We start from the raw sequence: 12,200 nt of genomic DNA, 5'->3' as shown, positions 1-12,200 counted from the left end.
GGCCCCACACTCACTCCAGCGGCAACACAGGAGCACGTTGGGCACAGCGACATCTGCTGCCTCCCCACTCCTCCCAGGCGACACCCTGCGGCGGCCCTGGCTGCACCTGGGGCCCCGGACACCGACACCCTAGTTCCCGCATGCGCTGGGCGACGTGGCGTCACTGCACGTTGGGGACTCGGGGACAGTGGCGCCTGGGGCGCATGGCCTGGGCCAGGTCTGGAAAGCAGACACGCCCCACGTGCTAAGTGTCTCACAGGCGAGTGGCCCTCACAGCACAAGCCCCTGACCACGGGAATGAGGCTGCCTGGACACGGGCTGTCAGATCACCCCTGCTAACTGCGGGGCCTTAACTAGGGAATCACCACTCCCTATAAATCCCGCATTTACACGGCTAATATATGGCCCAAGGTCACCTCTGAACCCAACCAGAGATAAACCAAACACAACCTAAGACACTTCAGTGAATGGGGTGAACATTTCTCTTGGTGAAACCAGTTATCAGAATCAACACAAAACATCAAAGACAGCAAGAAGTGGAGATGAAAACACCAACCCTGAGAAGCAGCAGCAGGTGAACAGAGTGACTACTATACGGTGCCGCCTTAATTTACCGAAAGTTATTCCAGCCTAAAATATCTAATCTGCTGTCAAGGCAAATTAATTTACCACCTCATCATTCATAGGACCAGATGTTTTTAATAATCACCATCCCCACTGTCTTTCCAGTGACACCTATAAGCCATTAAAGAGTCTTTAGGCTCTGAACCCATCTTATGACAGTTTAATATGTATTCACGAAATATAAAAGAAAAAAACCTTTGGAAGAGCTGTGACAGTCTTCCACATACACTTAGAAGTAGCAATGGCTTCTGTGATGTAACAGCAGAGACTACTCACTTGCAGTCCAGAAAGCACATACCTCAGTCATCTGAAGATTCTGCAGCTGCTGCTGCCAGCGGAGAACAGTCTCTAATCGGCAAATCCAGATGTTGATGTTTCCCACCAGCACGGACTTCCCCACTCCTCGGATCAGAATGCACAGGGTGGAGCTGAGGTCTTGGAGAAGATCCTTGATCAGGCGAGGGTTTTGGTGGTCACCAAGAACTGGAATAAACAAAAACGAAACAATGCAACAATACAGTCAGCCCCCACTGTTAAAAATGACCTGCTTTCAGGCTTCCCTGGGGCCTCAGTGAAGAATCCATCTGTCAATGCAGGAGAGCCACGGCTTGCTCCTGGATCCAGGAAGATTCCACATGCCTCAGAGCAACTAAGCCTGTGAGCCACAACTATTAAGCCCATACTCCAGAGCCTGGAAGCCACAACTACTGAGCCCATGAGCTGCAACTACTGAGGCCTGAGAGCCCTCGAGCCTGCACTCCCCAACAGAAGCAGCCACGATGAGAAGCCCATGCACCACAACTAGAGAGGCGCCCCCACTCTCTGCAACCAGAGAAAAGCCTGTGCAGCAACGAGGACCCGGCACAGCCAAAAATAAGTAAATAAGTCAAACGATTTCTAAAGTGACCTGCTTTCACAACCCAAGGGCCTCTCAGCAGATGCCACAGGTAAACAGAATGTGATTTATACACACAATGAAATATTACTCAGCCTTAAACAGGACAGAGATTCTGACATGTGTCACATGAGACCTGAAGACCTTATGATAAGAACCAGTCACAAAGGGACAAGTGTTGTCTGATGCTCCTAATATGAGGTCCTTGGAATAGTCACATTCACAGAGAGTAGATGGTGGGTGCAGAGGAGGTGGGATTAGTGTGTGGGGGGACAGCTGCCATGATGTGACTATGCTCAGTGCCACCAAGCTGTGCACTCGAGATGCACAGGAAAGATGGTGTTTTATGTGCATTTCACCACAAAGAGAAAATAATGATTTAATTTCACTGCATATCCAAAGTGGCGTCATCTTTGAGGTATCACAAGTATGACGAGATCCGAAAACTTCGAAATTGAAAACTTCCAAATGCTGTCTGATAGTGTACTTGGGGTTGAGTCTACAGTTTTGTCTTTAAAGCCATCTCTACTTTCTTTTATACTTAATCGTAAAGAGAACTGATAGTTAAAATGGCATATATGTGCATAAACTCTTAAAGTTCCATTTACTATTGGTCACTAACTAATCAAGACAAACATTAAGTTAAAAAGAAAATTACAGGCTTATCTGATGCCTAAGAACTAAGTCACAACCTTGCTAATTACAGAATCACTATATAGCGAAAGTGAGCTATGACTAGTTAACCATGAAGCAGTAAGTGTCCATTTAAAATTCAGGGATTACTTTCTCAGGGACTTCCCTGCCAGCCCAGCGGTTAAGAACTTCTACTGCAGGAAGCATGGGTTTAATCCCTGGTGGGGGAACTAAGATCCCACATGCCTCAAGGGGTGCCCCCCAAACTGTCTTTCTCATTACAATATATTCTGTGTCCAAAAGCATCTTTTAAAGAACAATACTAAGAACATCAAGTCCCAAGCGGCCAACCTGAGCCCATCACATTATTTGATACCATTAATACTGGGGGTAAATGAAAGAAAAATCCAGTCTCCTTGTACTAAGTTTCTAACTAAGACTGAGATCGTTAAAAATGTCAGTCCTCGCCTTACCCTTCTGAACGATCTTATCCAGGATGTTGAAGTAATTCTTCTGGGCCACACCACTCAGCGAGGTCAGCTGGGACTTTGCAATCAGCTGCAACAGCTTGGGGGGGCGGGGAGGGGTTACAGGTGAGCATCACCTCTGAAGGGAAGCCCACCTCCCCACCCCAGTGACCTGAGAAGAAAGCAAAGGATGCAGGTACAGCTGCTGCTCAACCCCCACCCTCCAGCCCCGGCCAGTGTCCTGGCCGCCCCTGCTGCACTCTCTGCCCTCTCCTTTGACCACCCCAGCCTCACAGGAGCCAGACCTCCCCTGATGGCCCCCCAGCACATCTGTCCCACTGCTCCTGTGGGTCCATCCGGCCCCAGTGTCCACCTGCCTCCCGGGTGCCCCCTCCGTCAGAGGCAGGCTGCTCTCAGCACATGGAAGCCGTTGCATCCCTCCTCGGCTCTAAGGGAGGAGCGGTCCCTGTGGCCAGCAGGGATGCCGGCAGGGAGGACCCAGGGGGGACACGGCAGTAGTGCCGGCTTCTTGGCCACAGAGCTGCCCCTCACCTCTACACGTCAGGGACACTGGTCACCACAAACACAGCGCATCTCTAGGAGTCTCCAGTGCCCCACGCCCAGCTCTGTGCACACCGGTTCAGGAGACCTGTGCCAGCCCATTCCCACCCGCTCATGTCCTGCAACTGCTGTGCCCGTGCAGGCCCTCACTGAGGCCATTTCTCTCTGGGGTGCTGGTCAGACCTGCACCTGCACACACACACCCGTTCACTGCTGCCCGTACTGTTCCTGAGCAATCTGAGCCCCTCTGGGTGAGCCGTAAACACCTTCCAGAACCCGGATCACATCTGCTCCTGTGTCTCTGAAAAGGGGTTCTTCATCCCTCTTTTCCAGCCCTCCCTGCTGCCTGAGTCAGCTGCAGAGGGAGCAGAGAAAGTGCCAACTCACACACACTTACACACTCGCGCACACACTCGCACCGCTGTGTTGACTGTGGAGGCCAGAACAACAAACATGACAATCACATGGTAACTGCTGGGGAGGATCACACTGCTAACACTAGTGTGTCTATGCACACGTGCCCGGTGCTGCAGTGATTACAGAAACCACACCCCAGACCCGGCTGGAGGTCACGTAACCAGCCAGCGTTCTGTCCTGACAGGAGCACTCCTACAGGCCCCTACAGGGAGTGTCTACCACAGCCTCGTGGCACTATTAAAAATCCCAATTGACAGTTTCATGACTCACCACTTACTCCTGGCCTAGAACAGTCAGGTGAGTAAACTTGCTAGGCAAGTAAAAACAAACAATAAATGGAATATATAGTGAGATCTCTTATTTTCTGAATGCAGGAAAAGGTAAAAATTTCTTCTAAAAATGTATCATTAACACAATAAGGCTTCTATGCAGTTTTGTTCTGTATCAATTCCCTTCCCTCCACTAGCTTGCTCCCCTCTACCAAGCAGGGCTCATGCTCTGGGAAAAACACCAAGTAGAAAATGCATATGAGACCACCAGGTAAGAAACCCTGAGAGGAACGCCCGCCTCTCCTTCCATCTCCAACATGACACGTGAGGTAGGCTGGAGGGAGCTTCAGTCCTCCTCCTCCTGATCCCCAGCCCCCACCCCATGGCTCTCCACCAGGAACAAGCACAGCTTTACGTAGCTGCCCAAAGCATCTTAAACATGGGACATGATAATCTTTAGGGCGCAACCACTCCACGTGTCCTCCGGTGGCTCTGAAATGAACACTCACCCTGACCACGTAATTGAACCTTCGAATGTCCTGGATCGCACTCGAGAAGTCTAAGCGATTAAAAGCTTCTCCCAAAGTACAGTAGCCGTGTCTCTGGAAAAACAGACATGAGTTATGATACATCAAATCAGCCAACCAGGCTAAATGAACGGACAGCTAACGGGAATTAATCTGTGCAACTTTTTTTTTTAATTTGCGCAAAGGACAGTCATTTTTACTATGATTTATTCCATATTTAGATTTAATTTTTTAGTAAAATTAAAGCCATTCTAAATCTGTCATTTATGTATAATCAATTATGTATACGCATTGACACTTTACATCACTGTAGATACAAAGGTAAATACTGGTTAAATACTTGTCAATTTCTTTTGTTGACATGTATTTGGGGAGGACAAAATTAAGCCTAAAATAATAAAATAACCAGATGTATTCTAGGCTGTGCAACTACAAATACATAAGTCATGCTTGGCCACTATAAAAAGGCCTCTTCTATGAACACACATGTTGCCATTCAATCCCTCTCCATGCAGTCCTGTGTACATTCAGCCACTCAGGATCAAGGCCGGAGGCACCTGGGTGGGGCCGGAGGTTTGCATACCAGTGTTTAGGTGGCAAGGGCTGGAGGCGATGGAATGTGACAACAGGCAGTGTTCAGGCTGGGAACTGGGGGCCTAGTACCCCAAAACCCAAGCATGTGGTAAAAAGGCTCACGGGTTCAAGAGTCAAAGACCACGAAGGAAACCTGACTTTTTTTTATTACCAGAAACACTGCTATTTTAGATGTTTTTCCTTAATGATATGCCCCATATTCTATATTAAGCGCTGTAGCGATTTGAACCCTAGGTTTCAGAAGACATTTTAAACTCTATCCCTGTTTTTGAACACTTACAACACAGAGAGGTTTTCAGTTCAGAGTTGTGAGCATAAAGCGTGGAATAATCACAGAAAACATGAGGAGACAGACACGCCTCTCATTTCACACAGACAGGAGCGGGCCATGTGGGGCGGCACTGGGGACACCTTGTCTCGACACGAGACACACCCGCAAACCGCAGCAGCCTCAAGGTGCAGAGAAGCCAACAAGACACACTCATCGCAAATGCTCAACATCACTAGCTGCAGAACGTTCCCTGGGGGCTGCGGAGGGCACGTCGGTCATAATACGAAACCCATCACAGCCGATCACGTTTCTCTTTCTCAGTGAACAGCATCCAGACACCCATCTCACAACAGGACTGGAAGACGCACGTGTGCACTGCAAGCAGACACTTGGTGGGCCCAGAGGAGAAGACCAAAGGTGCGATGCTACGTGGAGAGAGGGGGGCCCTCCTGATGCCTGCCTGTGCCCCTGCTCCCCAGACCCAGCAGCATCCAAAGCCTCGCAGCCCCCTCCCCTTCTGCCTCGTGTGCACCAAAGCAGGACATCTACTCTGTCTCGGAGTCTTTCATGAGCTCACACAGGTTCTCCCGGCAGCACACATCCATTTAACAACAGCAACTACTGCCAAACAGGTCAGATTAACTTCCTGTCTCAGGATCTAACCCTTAAGCTTCTAGGAAATGGGGTTGGTTTCAGAACATCCACTACCAACACTGCCAGAACACTTTACTCACGCCAACAGTCTAACACATGCTAAACGACTCCTCCCAAATCATTTCCCCTAACTGTCTCAAAACAAGGCAAAAGCAAAAGTCTTTCAGGCTACAGATGGAAGCAAGCTTCCCCAGACACCAAGCAGAGAAAAAGGAAACAGACAGCTGAGGTGAACAGACCACACCTTCCATCAAGAAAGGGGGATGGCAGGGCTTGAACGGCTTTTTGCAGATTCCAACTTAACTACCAACACCACCTTCACTGCTCTACAAATAAAAAAGGGTTTATAAGCTGTTCCCACCCTTCCAGAACCCACGGGGGCCAAAACACAGCCTCACCAGCAACAGCAGCCCACTTCTAAACAGCTCGGGGAGGGTGGGGAGAAAATATCAAAGCACCTGCGGGCCCCTACTTGTTCTGAAACAGCCCTCAGCTGAATCAGAGCTGTACAGGGCACTGACATGCACCACACATGCACACACACACACACACACACACTCACCACACACACACACGCACGTGCACACACACACACTTGCACTGAAAGACCCTCATAAAGCTTTCACCTGTCAGAATTTGGACACTGATTTGATACTGCAAAAGAAACACTTTACTTAAGGTGACATCAGACATCCAACAGAAGCAATACAAAATATACTCTTATTTATAACAAAATACTTACTTCTCTTGTGCTTTCTTTGTGGACATAGATCCAGTTTTCACGATAAAAACCTAGAATAAGATCATTTGCTTTTAACATCTGGTGACTCATTACCAAATGAAGATTTTGAGGAGCTTCAAAAGCTGCACGTGTGACAACACTGTCAGATGCCATGGGGACAGGAGACCCCTGACTCAGCCATGTGCTTCGCCTCCCAACATCAGTTTACCCAAGTGCTGAAACGTCTTTGCATGAAAGATGACATGACACGCCACGTCTTGGTGACTTAGAAGAAAATAGTGTCACCAGTGACTTCAGCCATCTCCAAACATAAATGGCTACAAATGTGCATTTTATATATACCCTAATAAAAATTATCTTCCTCTTTCATTGTCCCTATATGGTATTCCATTTAAATACACTTTCCACTTAACTCACATCCCAGAGTTTCAAGGATGGAGACTACATTGCCCATGGGAGCCTCCAGGGGGCGCAGGACTGATCGCACTAACAGGCCCTCAGTGACTCAGGGCTGAGCACACGCACAGGCACTCTCTCAGAGCAGCCCCATCTCCAGGCCCTTGCCCACCCTGCCTACAGGCTCCAACTCTGACCGAGACTATCTCCTGTTCGGAACCAGCAGTGTCTCCTGCACCAAAGCAGTGTCAAGGCCTCCAAAGGTCAGTTTCACTGCTTAGGAGTGAACAGACCTGAATTCAGGATCGCTACTGTGACTCAGTGGTAAAAAACCCACCTGCAACGCAGGAGACACGTTCAGGGTTCAATCCCTGGGTTGGGAAGATCCCCTGGAGGAGGAAATGGCGACCTGCTCCAGTATTATTGCCTGGAGAATTCCATGGGCAGAAGAGCCTGGCAGGCTCGCAAGGAGTAGGACATAGCGACTAAACACACATAATTCAACATTCAGACAGGCTGTTCTGTAGGTTTTCCTGTCTTTTATTTCATTGCTGTAAATCTTACTGATGACTTAGTCAAGCAAACGGCAGAGCTGTAAGACTCTGACCCCCAAGTCTGACCACCTCTGGCCACACTGCTGCTTATGTAACTGGATCAGCATTTTTGCCCTAGAACAGCACTGTCAACACAATCCAATTTATTAAAACAGTCCACAAGCAAAAATCATGAGATTATTAACGAAAATGATCTTACACTGAGTATTTGTGTCATTTCTAAAATGGTCCTTTTTCCTTTTTTTGGATGCATATTCGTGTTCTTCATTACTGAATATTTCTTCATCTTCACTATTTAAGATACTGAAACAAAGATACATTTTATTAAAATATTTTTAAAGGATTTCTTCATTTGGATTTTCTTTTGTAAAATAAATAAATAAATTTTGGTTTATTGGGACAATACTTATACAATTCAGGAGCCCAAAATAAAAATCATGTTAAAATCTGAAGGCAATCACTTAATTTTCAAAGCAACAAATCACACGCTTGAAATTACAAGGCTAATATCTAAGTTTTTTGTTTGTTCTGAGAAATCTGAGGTGTATCCTGGTTCTTATCAGAAAGTTGTATCAGGAAGTGATGTACATGTTTTAGAATCTCCTAAGGATTTTGACATGCTCAACCAAGGTCATTTCAGGCTTTAAAATTTATATTTATCTATACTCTGGAAAAAAGTACCTGATACTAATGATCTGCTGTCTCCCTGATCCAATGCTGAGGAAACACCCAACATTTCTGCTTGTCCCCACGTTTCCAAAGACTCAACTAGAACATTACTGCACTGGCACGTATCCATACGAAGCATCAATCAAATAATGCTGCCTATTAAGGCCTCTAACTGAAGCCAGATGAAGTAAAACATGTCTTTTATCCACTGAAATACATGTAATTTAAAGCTTTCCCATTTTTTTTTCTTTTGGATGAAACAAGATAATAAAATCATAAGGTGATAACTAAACAACTTGAAAACACTTTCTTTAAAAAAAAAAAAAAATCTTCCTTGTAGTTAAAAAGAAAAAAAAAGACTAGGCAAAACGCAGCCCACCCCCTTCAAAAGCAAAGATGACGCAAGGTTTACTCTCGGCACACTGACCCTGGACAGCCTTCCAGCTGGTGGCAAAGAGGGGCTTCCTGGAGATCCTGACCAGCAGAGGTCCAGCACCGATGCGCAAAACCAAGGAGGTCACACCGCTGGCTTCCTCGCCACCACTCTCTGACAAGAAAATTGTACACAGGCGCCATCCACTAACCTGAACTCACTTTTAATAAAAAACAGCTTAATTTGCCAAATGAATGCATGCATCACTGTCAGAATAGACTTAAACAACACTGGCAAGAACTGTAAATCATCAAGACAGGCAGAAGAGCACTTACCAAAAACAAACAACTTAACATTCAGTGACAGGTGCTAAATAACACCAGTTCGTAGAGATTGGATGATCCTGTCTGTATCTCACACCGAGTCTCACACAGAGTTTGCTATCACTGATTCAAGCACTAAAGGCAGAAGTTCTCCGATCTGAACCGCTTCGCTAATGACAATCACAAGGGTATCTGGGAAGAGCGGAACCACACTGCTCTCCAGAAAGACATCAGAGAAGTGGAACCCTGCACGGGGATGAGGGAGCTGCCCTGCATCCCCACACCCGACTCTCCGCCCCCGGACAGTCACATCTGGCTGGGCGAGAGCAGCGAGGGGCCCTGGGGAGACACGCCCACATGTGCTCTGCCAAACTCTGCCCCGTGAGGGCCAGGCCGCCAGACTGCCCCTCATCTGAAGGAACAGTCCGGGGACAAACGTATAGGAGAACGCACAGACACCTATGCACTTAAGCTGTCTGACTTACACTGTCAGTTCAAAATACACAGTTGAGAATTAGGTCAATGTGAGACAAAAATATGCAGTATGATCCACGGCAAGACCCATGAGTCGCTGGAGGAAGAGCTCCCCAGACCTCCCACTCCCCAAGCGCTGCAGGACACTGGTGACATGGACTATGAGTGACTCGCCATGGCCCGCCAGCCTGCTCCTGCGTCTGCAATCACTCACTTCCATTTGGGGTGGACCATGGCCCCCAGCCGCCACTGCCGCTCACACACCAGCTCATGAGGTGGGGACAGGCGTCTCCCCCTTCCCTTCTCCCGCCAGGAGGAAGCTACACCCTGAACCGCACACGTGAGGCCGCACTCTGGGACCCGCAGAGCAAAGAGACACGTCACTTCAGCCCCGAGCAAAGTCACAGCGCCATTCAGGGCCCCAAGAGAAACCTCTCCCATCTAGCACAAGCCATTATGAGGGGCCTCGGACGTAGGCCACCAGCACTGCGTCTTTTCATTTCTTCTCCTTCCTCAGCTAGGCATGCATGTTTAATCACTTCAGTAGTGTCTGATTCTTTGTGACCCCATGAACTGTAGTCCGCCAGGCTCCTCTATCTGTGGGGTTTTCCAGGCAAGAACACTGGAGTGGGTCGCCATTCCCTTCTCCATCCTCAGCTATAATGGAAGGTTAATAATAACAACACCTATCTCTCAGAAAGCTGTAAGTAGTAAATGTTTTAAATAAAAAGAAGATAGCAGCATCTGTATGTGGGCACCAGCACTCCACCAGGCTCAGACTCTGGCTAATAACTTGTCTCCTCACACCAGCCTGTCTGGGGGTGATTCTCAGCCAACTGGTAAGTCAAGGGGCTTCAGCAGATGCGACATCAATGTTGGATGGGAGACACCATGGCTCTGCTGAGCTAGACTCACATGCCGTGGCCAATGTCACACTGGCTGTTCTCTCCCTCAAGTTCCTGGCTCCATGCATCACATCTTTTCCAGCCGTCTTCCGTTTTGATCCAACTCCATCCAGGAGATCTCCAGTCCTGGCCCAAAAATGGCATAGTTTGCCTATAAAACATGGTTACTTTATGTTAAAAATGTGTCACTGATATGGTTCTTTTCATTTAGAACATGTGTTCATTAACTTTAATGAATACAATCCTATTTAAATGTCAGTATGTGCCTTACATGCTGGCTACACAGAAAGATAAGACAGTGAAGATAGCACAGTCCTCAGTTGTCCTAACATGGTAAGACAGATGACTGGTGGATTTCCTAGCTCAATCCTGCATGTGCCATGAAAGGTGTCCCAGGGCTGACATCCCAGCTCATACCTGAAGAACAAGCAGTCAGAGAGTGAGGAAGAAAGGGGGAAATGACACAAGAGAAAATCCACTCAGAAGTTAGAAGCAAAGGACATGAGACACTGATGCTCAGCCCTGTACACAGTCGAGTTTGGTGAAGCTGACCATGAAAGGGGAGGAGCAGGGAGTGGCTGGCATGAGAACGAAGAGGCCACCAGCGCAAACGACTCAAAGGAGCTGGACTGCACTCTGAGGACTGCAGAGTGGCCAACCTCTGCAGGGAGGCGACTCAACCAGATCTGAGCTTCACAAAGACCTCAGGCTACTCAGTCTCTCTGCCAGCACCTCGCGTCATCCCAGTGATGAGTGTCCTCTGAAATTACATGGCTGCCACCTGCCTTCCTCAAGAAAATACCATGTCTTGTTTAACTCTGTATCCCAATATCCAGAACGATGCCAGGCACATAGGGAGCTCACCAGTCACTGAATGAATGGAAGAATGAATGAAACACAAGCAGATCCACGACTCGGGGGAGAGGGTGAGGCAAGAGAGTAAGGTGGGAAAACCATCAGCATCCAGACAGTATGACCACAGGAACCACGTCTCAGACAGAGACCAGACCGAGCGGGACAAGGAGAGTCAAGCCACAAGCTCTAAGACCCACTGACATATAAGGAATGGGCAGATGAACATGAGACAAGAAAGGACACCAAAAAGGAAGAGCCACAGATGCAGCAGAAGTGGCAATGCAGGACAAGAATGGATTCAAGAAAGAAACGATCAACAGAGAGGTAAGTGTGATAAAGAAGCCAGTACGGAAAGAATTTAAAAGTATACATTGTATTCAGCTGTACAAAAAGGTACTTCATAATCCAACAGAAAGCTTCAATAGAGTAACTGTATTAAATTAACCTCATGTCCAAAGTAAATCTGGGGTATTTCCCTAATACCACACATCATATCACAGAGTACACAAGAGATTAAAGTGTTTAAATACCATCTCCCAAATATATTTAATATAACTCACAAAAAATAAGCTATTAAAAAGGCATTTATACGGGCTTAAAAAAGACAAAAATTTCAGAGAGAAATTCTAAGCCTTCAACAATATTCCTGAGTTAACTACAAGTGCCCAACATGAAATGTATGAAGTAATTTTCCGCCATACCAAGAGGATATCAAAACCTTGTTTAATTAATAATCAGAACACACCTTTTTTAGTCATATATTATTTAATTTAAATCCTTGCTTTAGAAAATAATTAAAAATAATTTCCTAAATCTCAACAGTACATCAATAAAGCTCATATTACACTCCTGTTTCACAACTACAGATCACCCTGAAACGCAAAAGCCGCCACCCATGTCCAGTCAATCCAGATAAAACACAAACAAGAGAAAAATGTCTGTTAGGACCACTCTGACAACTGCCAAAATATCTTTCAATATCATATTTAAACTGCAT

General features: G+C 47.0%; 1 protein-coding gene across 5 annotated transcripts in view; it reads right to left on the bottom strand.

Moving 5' to 3' along the window:
- FBXO25 (F-box protein 25) overlaps positions 1-12,200 on the bottom strand; it is a 28,916-nt gene that overhangs the window by 8,047 nt on the left and 8,669 nt on the right. For all 5 annotated transcript variants that reach the window (XM_065942982.1, XM_065942980.1, XM_065942984.1 and 2 more), the window contains exons 2-7: positions 10,359-10,499; positions 7,804-7,907; positions 6,655-6,704; positions 4,376-4,468; positions 2,626-2,719; positions 923-1,107 (exon numbers count right to left, since the gene is read on the bottom strand). In XM_065942982.1, the coding sequence (XP_065799054.1) occupies positions 923-1,107; positions 2,626-2,719; positions 4,376-4,468; positions 6,655-6,704; positions 7,804-7,907; positions 10,359-10,492 (660 nt within the window). In that variant the 5' untranslated portion in view covers positions 10,493-10,499. The remainder of the gene's footprint in view (positions 1-922; positions 1,108-2,625; positions 2,720-4,375; positions 4,469-6,654; positions 6,705-7,803; positions 7,908-10,358; positions 10,500-12,200) is intronic.

The sequence above is a fragment of the Muntiacus reevesi genome, chromosome 8, assembly GCF_963930625.1.
Source record: "Muntiacus reevesi chromosome 8, mMunRee1.1, whole genome shotgun sequence".
Taxonomy (NCBI): Eukaryota; Metazoa; Chordata; class Mammalia; order Artiodactyla; family Cervidae; genus Muntiacus; species Muntiacus reevesi.
This window is presented reverse-complemented; position numbering and strand designations above follow the sequence as displayed.